Source organism: Pteronotus mesoamericanus, unplaced genomic scaffold (assembly GCF_021234165.1).
Source record: "Pteronotus mesoamericanus isolate MK-2021 breed Mesoamerican mustached bat unplaced genomic scaffold, CSHL_Meso_final contig_20, whole genome shotgun sequence".
Lineage (NCBI taxonomy): Eukaryota > Metazoa > Chordata > Mammalia > Chiroptera > Mormoopidae > Pteronotus > Pteronotus mesoamericanus.
Window position 1 is genome coordinate 70,158,473 of NW_026555085.1, and position 21,789 is coordinate 70,180,261.

Sequence of the window (21,789 nt, forward strand, 5' to 3'; positions counted from 1 at the left end):
TCACTTTGGAGCATGAATTTGAAGCTTTTATCCAATGCAGCACACAGGTGCAGTCTGTGTTAAACAGATTAGTCAAAATGTCTGGTGACTCTGAGGTCTGAAACCCAGGCAAAATTCCACCCTTCCTTACATGAGTGGGAATGTCTTCAAAATGAGCAACATGAAAGAGGGTAGCTGAGTGCCAACTTCTGCTTCCAAAAGAAACTCAACAAAACTAGCACTTGTCAAGGGAAACTCAGATGATGTAATGGTAAGAATGGAATGGAAATCTTGCAAGTGTTGTGTTACTAACCACGACTGGTCAGAGGGAGGTAAACTGAGCAGCGGGTTTAACCCTGGAATCCACATGCCACCACTAAAAATCTACCTACAGATTCCCAACCTATTGCTTTTATCCTTTTTCCTTTTATTCAGAGCTGATGAATAAGGGATCTTGAAGACAGGAAGACAGCAGGAAAAAGCGAAATAAGCCTTCCCCACATCTTTTCTGTTTAATGCCATGTCAGACACATCTTCAGGTGCGTGTAGGGGCCCAGGTGTCTCAGATTCCTGTCGCTGTCCGGGAACGTGGTGCTAGATTCCCTGGCATCTCTGCAGGGGCAGTGCGTCTCCAGCAACTGAAGAGGGAGGTTCTACTCCTAGACCCACACGGGAAAACACACACACACACACGCACGCAGCACGCACACACACATACACACACAATCACGGCAACTCAGACCTTGGACCCTTGTGGACTGGGGAGAGGAGGGTCGCTGGCTAAGAGACACCTCAGTAGCGCCCTCTGGCGAGAACAGAACGTTCGTGTCCTCCGCTCTGGCCCCCCCTTATTGCTGCCGCCGCCGTGGCACCCCCGCCCAACTCTCGGGTTCACTCGGTCTCTCACTCGCTGAGACACAGGCGGCAGCTTTCTCAGCAATCAGGGGACAGGCTTAGGCGGCGCTCGCCCAGAGAAGACCTGAGCACCAGGAGAGAAGGCGAAGCCCGGAGCCTCATCCCCTCTCTCCGTGGGAGCCTTTTGCGGCCACGGGCAGTTCGGCATCTCTGCGCGATCCCTTTCACGGTCACTTTGCGGGGCTTGCCAGGACTTGGGGACGTGTCTCGGGAAGAGCCAGGGCAGGAACGAGGGGCGGCGGAGCGAGGGCGCGCGCGCTGGGACTGGAGAGGAGTGAGTGGCGGGCTGGGCGGCGGCGGCGGCCGTAGGCGCGGGTACCTCCCTGCCTCGCAGCTTCGCAGGCAGCACCGCCTCCCGGCCGCGGCGGCCCGCCGGATCCTCTGCGCGTTCCAGGGCCCGGAGCCGGCGCACGATGCGCCCGGCTGCGTTCTGATCTTCGCTGCGCCGCTGCCTCCGCCGCGATGATCCCCCCCGAGCCGCCGCAGCAGCAGCTGCAGCCACCGCCTCCAGCCCCGCCGAACCATGTGGTGACCACCATCGAGAATCTGCCGGCTGAGGGCAGCGGCGGCGGCAGCAGCCTGTCCGCCTCCTCCCGGGCTGGCATGCGCCAGAGGATCCGCAAAGTGCTGAACAGGTGAGCAGCGGCGGGACGCCGGGCAGGGGCTGCAGGCGCCGGACCTGGGGTCCCCTCTGTCCCCAGGGTGGCTCCGAGGCCCTTGGGGACGGAGTCGTGCCCGGGGAGACTGAAGAGAGCTGGCGAGGACGTGTCCTGCTGGCGGAGAGGCCGTGGTAGCTTTGTCCCAGAGCAGGGAGCCGGGAGCGCCCGGGCTGTCGGCTGGTCCGAGGCGGGAGTTCGGGCAGAGGCGCGGTTTTGCCTGCCTAGCGCTGTGTGTCCCCAATCGCACCCCCGTGTATGCGTGTTGCCTCACTTTCCTTTTCCACTCGTACCCCAGCTTTACGCTCAAGCACCAGAGGGGACAGGGGTTGGGGGGGGCGGTGGCCGGGGCGGAGGCGGGAAGGCGTGGGGCTGCGGCGATGGCGTGGAAGTAGCGGGCCTCGTGCTGTCGCCGCCCCACCCGTGTGCCTCCGACACCCTCCGTGCGAGGCATGGGGGTCACAGCGACAGTCCGGACGGGCAGGCGGCGGACCCACTTATCCTGCCCAACACTTCGTTTGCCGCTGTGACTCTTCCAGGCTGGTAGCAGGAGAGGGAGGCTAGAGGCCTGGATCAGACCCACGCAAAGTGCAAAAATGTTGCGGGAAGGGTGTGAGAAGGAGGAACCCGGCTATTCCAAAACCGGCTAAAGCCAGAGGCGAACGAATGCCTACCACTGATGCTTCCAGTACCGGAATCTGCGCAGTAGATGGACCAAGGACCAAGGACGAGGCGTATTAAGATGAGAACCTGGCTGATGTGGAGATGGGGCCCCCTCTTGGCGCCCCTAACTCGACTGTGATGTGAAAGGGACTTTCTCTACTTAAGAAACTTGAAATGGTTTAAAGAACTAACACTTGAAAATCGCGTACAGAATTGGTTTTGTGTGTTTTTATTTGGGTGCGTGTGTGCTTTTCAGTGCATCTGTAGGGGTAACTCTTAAGGTCGTTCTGTTCATACAGGTTTCAGTGTGGCACTGTTCTGGGTAGTTGATAGTCTCCAAGGAATTCACACCGAGCTCTTTGGGGCTCAAAGCTCTACTGGAAGCACAAAAATACGTGCAGAAATAAAAGCTTGAAAGACCTCCTCATTTTAGAAATGTAGTTTAATTTATATCAAATCCAAACCATTCAAGAGTCCCTTGCGAAGACAACGTGCATTTTAGCTTACTTGTGGGTACTTCTGTGTGTTTCCGTTTATTACCAAACGAGAAGAAATTCACTATGAAGTGAGACATGAGTTGGTAGTAGAAAGGCAAGCCTTCACTTTCCTTTGAGTGGTAGCTTACAATAACATCTTCCAAAACATTACATTTAAAAGATAATGAGCAGAATAGGTCCTTTCCCGAGTAGCTCAGTTGGTTAGAGCGTCATCAGGATATGCTGAGGTGGTGGGTTTGATGCCCAGTCGGACACATACAAGAATCAAGAAATCTCAATATTTCTCTCTTTCTCTCTCATATCAATAAATAATAAAACAAAGTAATAATGAGCAGAATAAGTCAAGAAGATGCTGTCTTAGTACATATTATGTGGGTTTCCAATTCTTTATGATTACCTGTCTTTTTTTGAATTGTTAATGCATTGGCACTGGCTGTTTAAATTTTTAAGCAGAGCATGTTAATTGTTGATTTCCCTAATCAAACTGAGTAAATGATGCAATAATTCATTTATCTTTGCATGATTATAACTTGTTATTGATTCTGTGCAGGGTGTTTCTTAATATTTAATGAATCTTAAAGTCCAGAGTGACTGCTTTGGGGCAAAGCTGTTCATCAACTTGGACCTTCATTTCTTCATTTGCAAAATGTGTTTTATTATATTTGTCTTACCCCTCTTATCATAGTTTTGAGACTTAGATAAGATTATACTGAAGAAAATATTTGGGAATGTCTAAGGCTCAACACAAATTCATTAATTCAACTGATTTCTGTTGTCTATACTAGGTCTGTGGGAATATCATAAGCAAATTAAGTGAAGTCATGGTACATCATGGGTAGAACTATGCGTATTACTAAGCCTTCCAGCGATATGTGACATAACTCATTCTAGTCCTAATTTATAGAGGAGGAACTTAGACTGAAAGATTGGGTCAATGACTTTTAATCACAGGTGCATCTGTGAATGGAACCTTAGGGCTATAGTCTTTAGACTTCAACTAAAATATTTAATTGTCTTTCAGAGTTCTTGAGAATGTTCAATATAATATTTTGTATTGAGTAAATGATCTTTCCTTAACTTTAAAAGAAAAAAAGAAAAATTTCTTTTGAGGAGCACCTTTGATAAGGAGACTGAAAAAAAATCAGAATAAGTGAGAAAGGCTCCATGGAATAATTTTGCTGGCATGCTGATGAGCTTGGCTTTTGCACCATGGCTAGGTCCACAGGGGACTGAGTTCGTAATGGCTGCCGAGCAACTGGGCTCAAAGGTGTGAGGGGAGTGTGTGCCAGCCCGTAGGTGTGGTTTCTCTCTAGTTTGAACCCTCCAGGTGTGTTGGACTAGTCAGTGATGGCTATAAGGCTGGCCCTTTGTGGCCAGACTATAAGCATGTCTGTTCATTTTCTAAAAGTTTAAGATCACTTTTTTCTCCTTTTCCTCCTCTTCATTTCCTTAATACTTCTGTGTCTTTTGCCTGCATTGCTCTATCAATTCAGTCTTCCCGGCTTCAGTTGTTTCTTTTCCTCTACTTCCGGCATGTAGCAATTTAGCTGTTAACAGAAAGGGAGGCTGCAAATCTGGAGCCAATATAAAAATATGTCCCTCCAGTTTTTGGCATGGCAGTGTTCTATTGCTCTGAGCTGGCCAGTAGAGTCACTTTATTGTTGGAATGGGGCATTGCACCCTGTTAGCTCTTAGCATCCTGCTGGGCCAAAAAGGCTGTGCTGAGAGACTGAAGACGACGCAATGAGATGAGGAGTGTTAGACTGTGAACCACGCAAGCCTGGGGAAAACCTGCCACTGGTCACAGTCTACAGCAGTAGTTACTTGCCAACCAAGAAGAAGAAGAAGAAGAAATGGAAGCACATATGCTGTCTGTATCCTGTCTACCTAGGGATAGATAAAGAGAGAAGTATTGATTAATAATTAATTAAAGGTACTTGCTCTCAAGACGCTTAGAATGAAAATGGAGTGTTACCTTAACAAAATCTGTTTTACGTTATCCTGCATCATTTATTTCCCTCCTCTTTAAAGGCCTGTAGATTTGGATTCCTACATTTTATACATGACAGTCGGGCAGCTCACTGATTGACTACTCACTTTCCGTAGAGCAATTAGATTATAATACAATTGTATACAATACTTAGGTGAAAGAAAAGGTACTAGATAGTTTTTCTAACCAGTTAATGGGATGTGTCATATTCTCCCCACCCATCCTATTCAATATTGTTTTGGCAGTGGGAATCAAGAGATACAAGATGATTTAAATGCTGGGCTAATTGTAACTTCTTTAATTCCCAAAGACTTATAATAATGTAGTGGCTCAAACAAGCAAAAATTATGGCAAATTCTTCTTCACTTACTTGTTAGTATGGAACATTATTTATTACCCTGTCACGGCAAGCAAGATATGAAAAAAAGAAAATACTTCAAGGGTGACAGGTGATGACCCTCTCACAGAAACTGCTGATATCTATAGATTTTTTTTTTTTTTAGAAACATACAGAAGTTGATACTGAGCTATCTGGCATCTGAAGATTTTTCTCCTCTAAAATGATTACTTAATGAATGTTTGTGCTTGTATGTAGTTTTATTTACCTTTTCTCACTTGAATATTATTTTCGAATATTTTTTAAAAACTGTGAACTTCTAGTTTTGACCCCCTTTATTCCAATTAAGGTATACTTTAGGATGTCTCAGGTAATAAAGGGTTTTTGCCTTTTTGAGTCTTGTAGTGGGGATGTTTAATCATTGGGATGGAACCAGTAGTGTGACTCTGAGTTCTCTATTCATTTGATGTGGAACTGACTTCCAACTTACATTTTAACTTATTTTATCAATTTTCAAATTTCTGAAACTTTTTTTGAATTGAAAACCAGAGATCATTAAGGAAGTTACATAAGAGAGTTGGTAGCAAGCCTGCATAGAATCAATATTCGTGTGGGAAATTACCATTTGTGTGTGCGTGCGTGCGTGCGTGCGTGTGTGTGTGTGTGTGTGTGTGGCTTTTCTGAGTCATTAAGTAGGTTGACCGAACATGGTAAACCAACAAAATGGCTTCCAGGGAAGAGAGGTATGATTGAACTAAGTATTAGGTACAGTTGATGAAGGCATATTATAATTTATATGAACCTTTTTTTATCAAGTGGGAAAGCTTCTGTTAAAAAAATTTATAGTGAGGCTCTTTCTCAAGCTGCTCCTTTTAGCAGATGACAAAATGAAAGGGGAAGATCAACTAGTAATGAGGATAATTGATACAAAATATGCCAAATGGAACTGAGTGGTGTGATTAAAGACAGACATCTCTAAGATTAGTAGTAAACAAAAGATGTCTAAAGGATGCATTTATTTTTTAATGAAAGGAAAAATTATAAAAGTAAAAGATCATCAAGTAATTTCATTTTTATGCACAGAGTGTGGAGAAATGAATGTGAATATTAAAGGAGTAATTGGGATACCTCAGATAAAGTTGATACATTTCCAAGTGATGTGTAAGAAAATGGGCCCATCTTTGTGTAATTTTTCTTTGACCTTTTACTTGAGCATTGAAGTACTCAATATCCTTCTGTGCTTCAGAATCATCAAAATACATACCTATTGTTACTGTACATTTCTATACATGTAGATGATATACGAATTTCATTTCACTGCCCATATAATTATAAAGTTACTCAATGCAAGAACTGATTTGTTTTTTAATTGTTGTTTCTCACAAAAGTGGATTGCAGAATATAAAAGTATCATCACCAGCTCTTAGTCTAGCTTTCTCGTTCAAGTTCAGGCTAATGAGCATTCATTGTACATTGTTCAAATACATTAATTCTTCATTTTGTTTCTTAAAAAGTATGCCTGGGAAGTCAAATGCCAAAAGATACGTGGAAAAATACCCCATAAATATTTGGCATATTTCTAGACTGTGATGTGAACATATACATGTTCATTAGTTTTTTAATTGTCATAACCACATAACATAAATTTTACTATCTTAAATGTTTTTGAGTTACATAGACTAGCGTTAACTGTAGGCATATTGTTATGCAATAAATCTCTAGAATTTTTCACCTTGCAAATCTGGAACTCTATATCCATTGAACATCTCTTTCCCCCTCCCCCACTGACCCTGGCAACCACTATTCTACTTCATGTTTCTAAGAGTTTAACTATTTTAGATGCCTCATAAAAATGAAGTCATGCAGTGTTTGTCTTTTTGTGACTTGCTTATTTTACTTAGCATATTGTTCTTAAGGTCCATCTACATTGTCACAAATGACAGAATTTCCTTTTTTAAGGCTAAATAATACTTTGTTGTGTGTATATATCACGTTTTATTTACCCACTTATCTGCTGATAGATATTTAGGTTGCTTCCATTTCTTGGCTTTTGTGAATAAAGCTACAATGAACATGAATGTGCACATACTGCTTCAAGATTCTGTTTTCAGTTTTGGGAGATTTATACCCAGAAGTAGGTTGCTGGATCATATGATAATTCTATTTTTAATTTTCTGAGGAACTTCTGTGCTGTTTTTCATAGTAGTGGCACAATTTTACACCCTTACCAACAGCACACACAGAGGTTCTTACTTCTCTCCATCAATACCAATACTTGTTACTTTCTGTGTTTGTTTTTGATAGTGGCCATCCTAAAATGTGTGAAGTGATTCCTCATTGTGGTTTTGATTTGATTTGCATTTCCCTAATGATTAGTGATTTGAGTACTTTTGCATATATTTGTTGGTCACTTGTATGTCTTCTTTGGAAAAAAAGGTCTATTTAGTTCCTCTGCTCATTTTAAAATTGGGTTGTTTGGGTTTTGTTTTTGTACTTGTTGCATTGTAGGAGTTGTTTATATATGTTTGAAATTAACCCATAATCAGATACATGGTTTGCAGATATTTTCTCCCATTCTGTTGCTTGCCTTTTCACTCTGTCAATTGTTTCCATATTCATTTATTCTTAATCACTTATTGTGTGCTAAACCCTCTTCTGGAGGATGCGTATAAGACAAAACATTACTCTTGGCACTTTGAGGGATCTCAAAATCTAACTAGGTAATTTGTCTTGTACTGTTACTGAGAGTATATCATTGTAGTCTGTAATATGAATTTTTATGCATAATGTATAATTGTATGCTTCTAACTGTCTAGGCACTGAAATCATATAAATAAGTTGTTTGATATGCAATCCACATTAAACTTTCCATTCTGTCATTCTGACCTTATACAGAGACTATCTAAATGGACAATAGTTAAGAAATTTCACAGGAAATGTCAAGGAAAACAATAAAAAAATTGTTTTTTATTGTTTTTTAAAATATTCTTAAAAATCATACCTTAATCAGTAGCAACATGAATGTAATTTATGTAAGTATACTATTTTTAAAATATTATTTTCTATTGGATTTAAATTCTAAACTTTCCCCCAAGAAAATTTACTTATGTGACTATGTGATGATTAAAAGAATACTTTAAATACCATTTTGTAAGTTCTGATATTATGAACCACTAATTTCTGCCATTTTAAACAAATTAAATATGGAAACCAATTACAACTGAATAAACATTTAAAGGGTTTTAAAAACCAAATCATGCTTATTATATCCAGATTTAGAACAACAGGGCTACAATTCCTAATCATTCATGATTTTGAGATAGCACAAGGTACTAGTCCATCATATAAGACAAGAGAAGTACTTCACGGGTTTCTTATTCATTCATTCATTCATTCACTCATTTATTCAATGAGTATTTCTTGAGTGCTAACTCATGTGTTGGGCACTGTTGGATAATAGTGATGAACCAGGCATTTATGGGCTGAAGGAGACTCTTAGTGCCATTGGTGGAGTTTCTAACTGTTATTACTCTTTTAATATAATCTCTTGAGGAGAAAATTTAAGTGAAGCAGAAATAAAGATAACATATATCACCCCTCAAAAGTGGTCACACTTTCAAGCAGATCTAACAGAGGTGCACAAAAAAAGCCCCATAATTTAGCTGTTTACCTGTGGGAAAACTACTCAAGAGGAAAACTGAACCAATAATGAAATTATGTAAAGTGTACATGGAATCAAGAGGCAGATCTTTCTTGATGGGTATAATTTGTTTCATTTGGGAATTGAAAAAAGGAGGACTAGCCATTAATATTCATCTACTTTCAGATTGCTAGGAAAAAAAGAACAGATTTTAATTCCATCCTACCAATTCAGGGTGATCTATCAAGGTCATTTACATATAATCCAAGAACATAGAGTTTCCTGAAAATATTAACAGCCTGAAAGTGCATATACGCAGCTAAGAGGGAGCTTGGACACATGTTTGTACATTGTAGATAAGAGAGATTTAAAATCCAAGAAGAGCATGAGGATGAGTTGGAAGCACTGGAGGCTTTATTATATAATTTGATACGATCTAATGAGGCTGTTTAAGTTAAAATTAGCATTTAGACAGTGGTTCAAATTCTTAAAATTTCCATCATAAAACCTAAATTTTATATTATAAAGTTTTACAACATATGTTAGTCTCATAATAACAAAGGTTTTTATCATCCTTGCATAGAGAGGGAAACCAATTTTTGTGGCTGCACAGCTGAGTGCAGATTTTATGAGACCACAAGGGAAGGAGAGAACACGGTGGACTGGAGAGAGGGTAGGAGGTTTCAGCGATGGCATTTGCCCTTGGCATTGAAACATGGTGTCTTAGTCATCTCGGCTGACCTTCCTTTGTGAACCGTGAGGGGGAGCACTCTTCACTATTGTCCAGAGCTAGTTCTGTAGGCAGGGAGAGGAGCTCGGGTTTTATTCTAAGTGGAATGGTGAGCAACAGGAAGGTTTTAACAGAGGAATGATCAGACGTGTTTTAACAGAGGAATGTTTTGAAAAGACCACTCTGTTTGCTGTTGTAAATTGGCTTGCAGGAGAAGTAAGTGGTTCCTGGAGGAAAGATGTTAGAAGCTTGGACTGGAGGGTCGCAGTGGAGGTGGAGAGAAATGATTGTGTTTTGCAGTGATTGCATTGAGATTTGCATTGCAATGGGTTGATTTGATGAGGCTGCTGAAGGTAAGACAAAAGAAAAAGATTCCAGTTTAGGGGAGGAGGTTTGAAAAATTGGGTGAGTGATGGTACCATCATGTAAGAAGGAAAAGACTAGGAGAGGAACATGTTTATGGGTAGAAAGTCAAGAGTTTACTCTGTGGCAAGTTACATTAGAGATTTCTGGTGGAGATGTCAAATGAGAGCTGGAGTATGGGATTCTGGGAAGAAATCAGAGGCTGGGAATTGGGATTTAGGAATCATCGGTGTGGTCTTGGATGAAATCATCTTGAGGAGACAATGTGTGGATAGGGGAGCTCACTCTGGGGAGCACACCAACTTTCAAGTCAAACAGAGAAAGAGGAACTGGGGAAGGAAGGATCCAAGCAGCAGGGAAATTAAATGCCAAAGGAAGGAAGTGTTTCAAGAAGGAGGAAACAAGTAGTCAACTGTGCTGAGAGTAACTGAGGAAAGGGCAGGGAAATGACCAGAGGAACTCGGGGGCCAGGACAAGCACCGGTTCAGAGTGGTGGTGCCGATGGAAGCCTGGATGGAATGGTTTGGGGAGGGAACGTGAGGTGACACGTTTAAAAACATAACTCTTGAGATATTTTGCCTTACAAAGGACAAAGTAAAGGGAGAGTCTTTAACAAGGGGGATAATACAAAATGTCTGTGGGCTGATGGGAATGATAGAGTGTGTGGCATCTGCAGGAAGAAGTGGGGTGAAGGCAGGAGGGGAAGCCCTGAGAAGGTGAGAAGGCGAAGGTGGTGGGATCCCACGCAGGGAGCGGGGGGGGGGGGGGGCTTTTGGGAGGAGCCAGGACACTCTGCTTTGCACAGAAGGGGAGGCCCAGAACTGTGGGTACAGATGAAAGTAATTTGGTAGATTTGGTGGTAGGAATAAAAGACAGTTCCTGAAAGGTGGCTTCTCTTTTTCTGTGACCTCTGAGCAAAGATCTCAATCGAGAATGAAGGGGCAGGTAGTGAGAGAGGGTCCGATATTTGTATGGAGAGAAGTGGGAACTTGTCATTTTGAAGAGTCTGAAAGGACACGTACCAAAGACGTAGAATAGAATTTAAGAGCAGTGTTACGCGCTTATTTGACATTTGTGGTGGGGACAAGGTTGTGGTGGGATGGGCAGAAAGAAGCGACTGCTATTTAGAGTATGTCTTGGAAAGGGCGAACTCAGAAACAAGTCTGGGCCCAGGCAACACGCCAGCAAGAGCCATCAGTGAATTCAGCTATGAAGAAGAAGTGAGAATATTGGTGCAGGACATATTTAAGGAAGCTCAGGAGGATTTTGGTTCTGATCATATTTGGGAGTGGGGTGTGGGAGAAAGAGGAGGGAATTAAAAGTCGCTTGGAGATTTCGTCTCTGGGCCATTGGAGTGATAGTATCTGTCCCCTTCAGAATGGGATAAGTTCTATTTCAGAACTGACTTTGTTTTGGGAGTGTCTCAATTTTCTCATTGGAAACTGGTTAAAATAATCTTAGCCCTTCATTTGCCATTGCAGTTTTGGGATTTTTAAAGGAAATGACATCTGGAAGAGGGCTTGGGGAACTGCCAAGCGCTGTGCAATTGTTATCCTGGTCGCCAAATTAAAACGAGAGCCCGGGCTTTCCTGGCTTGGCGCTGTCATCAGGCCTGTGATAAATGCTGACCAGTGCCCTCGGCACACAGGGGACTTCGATGCAGGCACTGCCCTGGCCCTGTCGTTTTTCTCGTGAGCTTGTCAGGCTCTGAAGTGAAACCCACCCATCTGTGAACAAGGCCCAAGCCTGTTGACTTCAATGTGTTTCTTTCTTTCTTTCTTTCTTTTTTTTTTTTTTTGGAAGCTAGATATATTTAAAAAAAAAATTTTTTTTTTTGGTTTTGTTTTAAGAAAGCCTCATGTTGGGAAGCCTAATTTGGCCAAAGACATGTGGTCCTGCTGTCTGATTGCAGCCCTGTGTGAGGCTGTTTCGAAGGTACCTGTGGTTTGGAAAGGAGAGTTTGACAGGCTTCGGGAAAGCGTTAGTGCCTCTTGAACTGGAGAGGTTTCAAAATGAGCGGGGGCCCTAAAAGGCTCCATAGAGGCCGGCAGCAGGACAGACAGAGCAGCTCAGAAGGAAGGGACAGAGCAGCTTTAATGTGCTAATGAGGGGAGCCCAGATGCCCTGGGATCAGAGGAGCTCTTTGTGCCATGGGTTCCCAGGGATGGCTGGAGTCTCTGTCCCTCTCTGGAGGCTGCTGCAGGTTGGAGAAACACTGTGCTTTCAGAGAGGGGCCCTGTCTTCAACAGACAGCCTCACAGGCCTCTCCGTACACTAGTGGGCAGTGAGGGGCTGTGGAAAATCCCGGGGTGGGGAGACTGCTTGCAAACAGGGGACTTATGAGTTGGCAGGGAGGTGTGTGTGGAGGAGAGAGGATGGGAAGGGAGAGATCTGGTCTGGAGGGTATGTGTAGCGGGATAGTGTTGGAAAGGACATTTGCAGCTTCACAGAGTTAATTGTTTTCCCACCAGTCCCGCCGAGCCTGGTGAGTGGTATTCAAGTCACTAAAAGGAGGTGATCTGCTCTTGAAAATAATGTGAGTCATCTTTTAGTAAGTTACAGAGTAAGTCTGAAACATCACAAAACCAGTCAAATGAACACTACTATCTCCCAGAGAAAGCTGGAATGAAATTCACATTCTGGTTATTTTGTTCACCGACTGCTTCAGAATTGCCAGCAGGGAGGGGGTAGGAGCACCCATTTGGTGGGAAACAGGGTCAGGGAACTACTCTTGAAGCTGAGTTTGCATAGCAAGAACACAGTATCTACAAAGGTTGTGTGTTTACTGGTAGTGAACTTATCTTCTGATGGAGAGAGTGGATCAACATTCCACTCTCAGCCATCCCTTAATAGTGCCTCTAAATCTCATTGTAATGTCTGGGGTTGTTACTGTCTCAGGACTTCCCAGACAAGAGACAAATGAAGAAGATTGATCCATGGCAACTTGACCTTTTATTTGTCTCTTTATTCCCTTTCTGAACCTTCCTGATGATATCTAATATAACATATATATATATATTATTTCCAAAAAATTTATATTAGATATTATTTGTAATGATCTATTTGTCTCATCTGGTCTTGCCTTGTTTTTCTCTCCTCTTTCTCTGTCCCCTTCCCCTCTTCCTGCCCCTTCTCTTTCTCACACACACAATTAGGTAGAGAGGGTAATTTTCCATTTGGAATAATTTGTCTTCCTTATGTGAAGATAGCCGTCAGATTTCCTTACCATGCTTTTTTCTCCCTCAGGGTTGGTTCAAGAAGAGTGCTTTGTTTTTAATGTTTTATTTTGAAATACCATTGAATTGGTATCACCTTGAAAATAAAAATATTCAGTGTGGAATTACCTGTGAGCCAGCTATATCTGCAAGTGTGAATGTACCTATAGAACAGCCATCCATGAAAATTTGCCCCCCCCCCACCATTTTCCTGAACCATATATAGTTTCATTACATGTAAGCTCTAGTAGATAATGAGTCTGGTGATGTGACTTTTTAAAATTTTACCCTCTTTTACCTTCTCTGATTCTAACAGCTTGTGTGATTTTAGTGCTTTTCAGGCAAAATTCTTTTTCATTAAATTTTTTTTTCTCCCTCCTTTGATGCTTCCCATTTATTTCCTGCCCCTAATGGGATACATGCATTTTGGATTGACCTTCCTTAGTAAAAGCCCGGTGCTCTCAAACCTAAAGAAGTATAGGCCTGAGGTCGTTGCTTGCTCTGGTTGTAGAAAATTGATCATTTGCAACTCTAATGCTGATAAATGGACTCATTTTCTTCCAATGCGAAGAGACCGTAATTATTACTTCCCTAGCCTCAAAGTTAATTGCAACCTAAGAGTATGCCTTCATTGATGACAGACGAAAAGCACCATTTAAAGCATTTATAACAATGGGTATCAGATTGCTCATTTTGGATTATCAATTTGTCAAAGAAAATGGTGATTCTGAATGGATACAAATGGAAATGTACACAGAATGGACCAGAGTACTGGGACTGCAATTTTTGAGGCTCTGGATTGGTGATTTGAGATACAACAGCAAAAAAAATTCTTAGCAGAATTGCCATCTTCCTGTTTTCCTTTGTCACAACTAGAAAGGATTTCTTTGGCTTTAGTACCCTGAGCATTCTCTTCCTTCTTAGTTTCTGTTGGAGAAGCAGGTAAATGAGCGAGAGTCTATGAGGCACTCTTTTTCTAAAAAGAAATTTCCACAGCTTGATATATTCTACTACAACCTCTTAAGGGGAGATAAGACACACAAGGTCTGTCCAGAAGCTATCCAGCCATGCCATATGAAAATTAGAGACATTTATTGAAGAAGGTACAAGGTAGAAGAAACTTTGTACACAGGACAATGACACCTCAGACCCCTTCACAGTAGGCACCTTGTGACCTCACACAGGTCTCCTTATCACCATCAGCTGCCCCATTGTATTTTCCTGAATCTCATCAATGGTCTAAAATCTCTTCCCTTTCAAAAGGGATTTTAGTTATGGGAAAAACCAGAAGTCACAGGGCACCAAATCTGGGCTGTAGGGGGGCTGAGTCACCTGGATGATTTGATGTTTTGCCAAAAAACGGCACAGGACGTCATGCATGAGTGGATATGTTGTCATGAAGAAGCCACCAATCACCAGTTGCCGATAGCTGCAGCCTTCTGAATCATCTGAATAGTTTCCACGGAGGAACGTTCAAGCTTAATGCAAAATTTGATGCAGATTCGTTGCTCTAGTCTGTGAGTCATTTTGAATGTGACAGCCACACAGTACACATGCTCACTCAATGACGTCTACCGTCTCCCACTGACTAGTACAGTGAAATCATAATTGTTCACCCATGCACATTCCCGTCCACTCTCCTTGGCTGACAGGTTTTATTTATGTTGTGCAAACCGTCCTCATTATATTAACAATGGCTAGACTTTTTTTTTTTGGCAGATTTCATATGTAAGACATACAGAAGAAATAAATGAGGTCTTAAATGAAATAATTAAGGAAATGGAATGCTGGGGAGTTGGGGGGTGGTGTTACAGAGGGAAACCTTGCTGAGAATTCACGTTGTATTTCTGATACTGCTCTGCTATTTTAAACATTAAAGTAATTGGCTTCATGAGGCATAGAATGTTGATTTCTGATACTTCTTAGTGAAGTGCTAGCAAGAAAGCAAAGAAAAAAGACACAGAAAACATGTGACATGTTAATGAATCAAAGGCACCCTGATTCCAAGTCAAAATTCCCATTTTGATGAATTATGAATTTCCTCTGTAGAAGTATTTTGGACATAAGAAATGAACAAAGTAAGCAATGAATGACATCATAAAGCCCTAATCCTCAATTTTTAAGACACTGCTAGGCAGACTTATGAGTGCTCTAGAGTATTCTCTAAAGATAAATTGTGATATAGAAACTCAGTCTACAAGATATTAAAACTCTTTAACCAAAATACAAAGAGTTGTAATGCATTTAACCAAAATGCAAAGGGTTATGCTTTTGAAAACCTTTGACATGCAATCCCAACTCCGGAGTCTGGTTTAGGTGCCATATTCTACGTACTGGCTATTTCTGTTGTTCACATTTGACATTGTTCACTTATCTGAGCCTTCCCAATGAGTTGTTAGTCCACAGGGTGTTCTCTACTCAACATCTTACACAGAACATGGCATAGAGTAAGTGCTCAACAAATACTTGTAGATGAACGGGAAATGATCTGCTAGAGGCCCCTTCAAAAGAGAAATTATTTTCAGCAAGTTGATGATCTCTGGTTTTATTTTCTCAAATAATGTATGTGATAGTGCTAAGCGCAGAGTAGGTACTCAATGAATTTTAGTTTTAGTTTCTTTAAAGTTGACCTATGAAAGGTAGGGAATATAGAGAAGTATAGAAAGATAATTTGAAAGGTGACAGAGTTAGGAAAACACTGCCTTGTGCTGCATACATCCTACTCATAATTTAAAACTCAACACACATCTCTACCAACCCTCTTTTCCTAACAGAAAGTTTTCAGTTCTGTCTTCCAAGAAATAGAGTATGGGATACTCTATTGTAGAAATAAAAATAAAAGTCACTTAAAGCTCATGTTAGCACAGGTTAAGAAGAAGCTGGTTTAGCATCTAGACTGCCCTGTTTAACATCTTAGTGTTCTGGTCTTGGGGATCTTCCTTCCTTATCTGTTCATAGGTTGTGAGGACTATATAACACTGAGAACAGCATCTGACATATAAAGAGTCCTACTCAAAGTTATATCACCACCATCATCATCATCATCAGGTAAAAAGCCCAGGAAAAAATAGTGAAGAAGGAAACTGATGAGAAAACTACATGAAAGTAGTGCCCAAGTCTCATTTGTTTAGTGTTTTCTGTCCAGTACCCAGCATGGCCCTTGAACATAATAGATATTGATAATACTTGTTTAATGAGTTAATGGTATACTTAAGGTGGTCTGGCGAAAGAAAGGTAAAAAGGATATAGCGTAATAAGTAGTCCTAGCTCAGAGTAAGGAAGGAGAAGGAAGAATATTTTTTTATTCCTGTTCATAAATATTTTCTTCGGAAATTTCTTCCAGTTATAAATTAATTTGAGTTACATTTTAACATCAACATGGGAAAATTAAAGAGGATTAGATTTATATCCTTTGAATACCTGCAGCAAAGAAAGCACAGTCCTACGAGCAATCAGGAGATGCAAACACGTCTAAGGTTGGGTTCATGCCCTGAAGTGTATTTAATCTAGTTAATCAGTTATTATTTCAGTCAATCAATTGGATTGCTTTCTTCTTAAGAGCTGAAAGCAGTCACAATGAAGGATGGGGACACTGCTTAAAGATGCCTTTGGAATATGATGGGACATCGAGCATGACAGCAAGTTTGCTGGATTTTAACACTGAGGAAAAATTGTACCATCTGAAAACTTTAAGCATTTTGGGCTAGAGGAGAAGAACACACAAGCCTGGGAGACCACCAGAGATCAATTCTCTGTCTTTGAAGTATGCTTAGGACTTTCCAGCAGTAGGATTAAGCATCACTTCACCAGAAGATTTTCTGATGCACATGGGTTGGTTAATAAATGTTTGAGAATGTATCTATGCAACGGCTATGAGAAATTTGACAAGTCATTGGAAATACATGGTCATTAATCCCCTGTCCAGCTCCTATGGTATATAATTATACATGATAATAAAGCCCAAAGATCTTCTGACATCAAATGAAGTTTATTTCTAAAGGATATATAGTTTTCCTTCTTCATGTACTCATACCTCAGAATAAATTGATAACTCAATCATTTCAGCAGTGGTTTTGACGTGCTTTTGTCCTGGGAGGCAAACAGCTCATGCAGAAAGTTTCGAAGTCAAAGATCCTGTGTAGTAGGTTGGGGTTCCCACCAGGGAATTATTAGGTGCCTCAGTATATTTGGATAAGTCCTGCAAAGATGGGCTTGGGATAACTGACAAGTTATCTGCACTGGAGTAGAATGGATGTCAGCATACATCTTTTTTCTAATGCCACTTGGTTTTTCAATTCCTGTTCCAGAACATACAAATGTGATACCTTGAGAAGTAGGACAGTGCCAGAAGGTTGCTAATTATAACAACCCTTCCCCCCACACCTCTCCCCCAACCCCCCGCCAGCATCCAGCCCTTGTTGCATCACTAAGGTGGGATGTTTTATTCAATGTGAAGTGATGGAAACTTCTGCTTTATGATATTATCAAAGATCTGCCCACATTGAAAAGAGTAATGAAATCCTTTGGCTTATATTCTTGACATCATTTGTATTGCCTCTGTGAAGGGTTGAATGAAGAGTTTCTATAGCCGCTGTAAGCAACAAGCCACAAAATGTGAAATGCTGACTCAACAGCATTCACATTCATCTGCCGAAGAAGATGATTAACTTGAAGCGAAGCTAGCATCAGCAAGAAGAAATACAACCACACATTCAAAAAGGATATGGAGTATTTACATGTGATATCTTCAGGAGTCATTGCAAATAGAAAGAGAAAAGTATAATTGTGTTGTGTGGAAATAAGTATACTCTTTCTTTCCTATCCTTGGCATTGGAGATATTTTTTCATCCACTTCACCCCAGATGGTTTGTATAAGCCAATTAGTTCTTGGCATTCTTCTGGACTCCAGGGCCTGCAGATTATTTTTGGTCTTGGGGTGGGCACAGGTCCCAGGTTGGCCCAATCAGATTTAAAGGAAGGACTTACATTCGACAGTGAGGGAAGATATCTCTCTTTCCCTTCTGGATTTGATTAAGGAAACAGCCTTTTAGCTACTGGCTGTTATTGTCTACTTCATGACAATGAAGGAAGCCAGCCTTGTGATGTCACTGATGCTCAGGACAGAAGACTGGAGAGAGACAGAGTGCCTGGGTCCTTGAAGGTAATATTGAGCAACTGACGGCAGTGCAACACGCTTAGAGCTTGCTCTGTCACTGAACTTCTATTTTGTGGGATAGCAGATATCCTAATTGCTTGGGCCAGGTTGAGTTGGAATTTGTCTTACTTCCAGACAAGAGCTCCCTTAGTTAAGGGAGCTCCCTTAGTATAATCAGTTATACACACACATCTCCCACTTTGCCCTGAAACTGGGGACCTTCTACGACCACCAGCCTGGGCTTTTTTCCCTCTTTTAGTCTGGACACATCTGCCAAGGAAGAGCAGAGGCAGGTTTGCTTCATTCAGCCTGTGGTGTGGAGGATTGTTTTTCCCAGGATGAGGGTGCACAGAGGGTGGAAGAAATGGGCTCTTGTGACTGATGAATGTCATGGATATCCATACATATGGCACCTTTGATAGTCCTGAACTGGTCTGGATTAGACAAATGTATTGCAGAGCTTGAAATGCTGGATGACAGGCCCCCCCATCATGTCATCCATTTTCTCAATGTTCGATAAGTATTTATTTCAAGCCTGCTTTGTGCCAGACTGGTGCTGGGCACTGGGTCTGTGACAGATCTCACAAAGTATAGTGGAGAATCATGGAGCGCCTGATATAAGGGATTCGCGAAGGCATCTGAGCATGTGGCAGCTTAGCTGACAAGTGGAGGATGAGGAGGACTTAGCCAGAATAAAGAGAGGCATGTGTGTGTGTGTATGGGGGGGTATATAGTGAATGATGTTCTAGACAGAGGAAGCAACACTTTAGAAGACTGTGAGTGGGTAAAGCATGGTGCATACTGGGAAATGAAATCTGTTCAGATGGCTGCAGCTATGTGTGAGAGGGAGAGAGGGATGTTAGAGGCTGGAGGAGCAGGCAGCAGCCAGATCATTCAGGGCTTTGGACGTTTAAATTGTGTGTACTTTATCTGGGGAGCACTGAGCCGTACTGGAGACTCTAAGCAGAATACTACAGTGACCAGTTTGCATTTTGATGAGCTCTGGCTGCCTGCAGTGTATACAGTGAATTTGAGTACAGCAAAATTGGTTACCAGGGGCCCCACTAGGAGATGGTTGTGGAGGAGAAGTGGAGAATTGCGATGTACTCTTAGCTTCTTTTGTCCACAACCATGGGCTTTGATTGTAAGTACTGCATAAGAGGAAGGTGAATCAGGTTTGATGGTGGTCAGTGTTTGATTTTATTTGGTGTGACAACTGCATGACCTCAAACAAGTTGCCTGACTTCTCTGAGTTTCAGTTTCATCATCTGTGAAATTACAGTAAGAACACCTACCTCATAGGGTCATTGAGGAGGGTTAAATAAGATATACAGCTTTTTGCACCTGCCTGGAATGTGTTAGCCATTATAGTTAGTAATGCTTAGCCTAGTAAGTATGTACGGAAGAGGCATAAGAATGAAGGCAGAGGAAGAGCTTTCTGTCTGAGTCCGTTTGTAGTCTTGGGAGTTGAGTCACGTGGAAGTCATGAAGCAGGTATAACTGTGGTGTTATCAGATTTTCTATAGGAGCAGGACTTGTGTGTGTTGTATAGACAATAGACTTTGAGTTCTGGGGTCAGAATTCCTGCCTAAAGGCATGGGCACATGCTGGGTTGGGTTCCCTTCATTTGCCACCTACAAAGCAGCCTTGTATTGTATTGTAGTCATTAAAGGAGTTAATTAGAGAAGCTAATCAATGGCTGATGAACTGATTCATGGAGATAGATTTCCCAAGCCAGAGTTTGAAAGGAGAGTACAGGTTTTTTCCCTGGGCTGCGTAAGCAGCTATTTTTAGTCAGCAGGTGTTGCAGCTTTTATGAGGCATTTGGCAGGGTTTCCCTTCTACTTCTATTTCATCTGAAATATGTAACTTTCATCCCTTTCATTCCAGAAACATGCTGCTTTGTGAGTGTTTTCTGAGTAGAAAAGGGGATTGTGGGAAAGAAAAATCAAGGAAAAATATATGAAGTGCTTAGTACAGACCTGGCCCCATAGTAAATGGATGGTAAATAAGAAAGAAGCTAGAAATGCCATTCACAGAGAGTGGAGGGAGGAAGGAAGTGGCAGGCGGGCACTGCTCCCTGCGGCTCAGGGAGGACATGTCTCTGCATCACTGGAGATAATGCATTGCTTTCATTTTCCTCAGAATCAATTTCTGTACTCAGAGTCTTGGCTTATAATTTTAGACGTCAATACTTATTAGTTAGGGAAGAGCCAATCAGTTTTCTTGGTTCATTGCTTAAAAACAAACAAATCCCCACCACATCAATTGGTGCAAACACAATGACTTAATGTTTTGGAAGTGGGTCCTTAGGAAAACACTGCAGGATACGGTTCTGAGATGAGAACTGGGCCTCCAGAACAGTTATTTCCTATGATAAATTTCTAGTTATACATGAGAGTTTTTGCCAGAGATTGATAGAATGTAAGGCGCAGATATTTGTTCTTCTGTGAGATGCCATACTTAGGTCTTTGATGAAGACAAGCCTGAGATTTTCTTGCTTCTTGGAGAATAGCAGGGGAAGTCAATCAAATACACTTACGGCCTGCTTCAGCAAGCTGACCGTCACCTGTGGTTATCGATCATGTTCTGACCAGTACTGCAGAGGGATTGGGAACAGCTAGACAAGTATCTCTCTCTTTCTTTCTCTGTCTCTCTTACTCTCTCTCTCATAGAGGTTTTAAAGGAACTAGCTAATACAATTGTGGGGGCAGGCACATTCAAGACCTGTAGGGCAGGACAACAGGCTAGAAACTGAGGCAAGATTTTTGTTACAGGCAACATTCCTCCTCCAGGAAGCCTCAGTTTTTGCTCTTAAGGCCATCAAATGATTACATGAGACCCATCTTTACTGTTAACAGTGATCTGCTTTACTTAAAATCAACTGATTGTAAATGTTAAGCACATCTGTAAATACCTTCATAGGGACATCTAGACTAGTGTTTGGCCAGAAAACTGAGCACTGTAACCTACCCAAGATGACACGTAAAATTTACTGTCACAATGGTCGTGATGATGATGATGGTGATAGTGATGTTTGTAGCCCTCAGATATGCTGGCATTACCACGTATCAGTCACTGTGCCAAGAGCTTTACATGTATTATACTGTTGAATCCTCTTAAACCTTCATCTCCATTCTAGAGATGAAGACAGCGAGTCAGAGGGATTGCTAAATTGACCAAAGTCCCACAGATACTGAGTGGTATTGTTAGGGCTTGCTTCTGAAGTCCTATTATGTGGCCTTCTATGCAGCAGATATAGTTGATACCCTTTTGTTTCCTCTCAGCGACAGAAAGCTAACTCAAGCTAGGATGCAGTGTATTTTCTCCTGTCCACAGGAAGTCAAAGGTGACTAGTTTTCCACACACCTGGATCCAGGGTCTAAAAGGATGCTGTCAGGACTGCTTTTTGCATCACCTCTTGGCTCTATTACTTCCTCTTACCTTTGTCCTGCAGTCAGGGTCTCTCTGTAAGGAAAGCAGGGCTCGCATCCTCCAGTTCAGCAAACAAGATAGAAAGGGGCCTTGCCCTTAATGACCATATCGCAATTGCACAAAATGACTCTGGCCTTGCTTGGGTTATGTGCTGCTATTCTCTGTCTAAGTCCTAGGTCTGACACTTGCAGCCTCTTGTGTCAAAGTCTGGGTT

At 41.9% G+C, this 21,789-nt stretch overlaps 1 protein-coding gene across 1 annotated transcript in view; it reads left to right on the forward strand.

The window, feature by feature from the left end:
• Positions 1-1,356: 1,356 nt before the first annotated feature.
• Positions 1,357-21,789, forward strand: part of SLC35F1 (solute carrier family 35 member F1) — a 357,318-nt gene continuing 336,885 nt past the window's right edge. The window contains exon 1 of the mRNA XM_054569875.1: positions 1,357-1,529. Coding sequence (XP_054425850.1) covers positions 1,357-1,529 — 173 coding nt within the window. The remainder of the gene's footprint in view (positions 1,530-21,789) is intronic.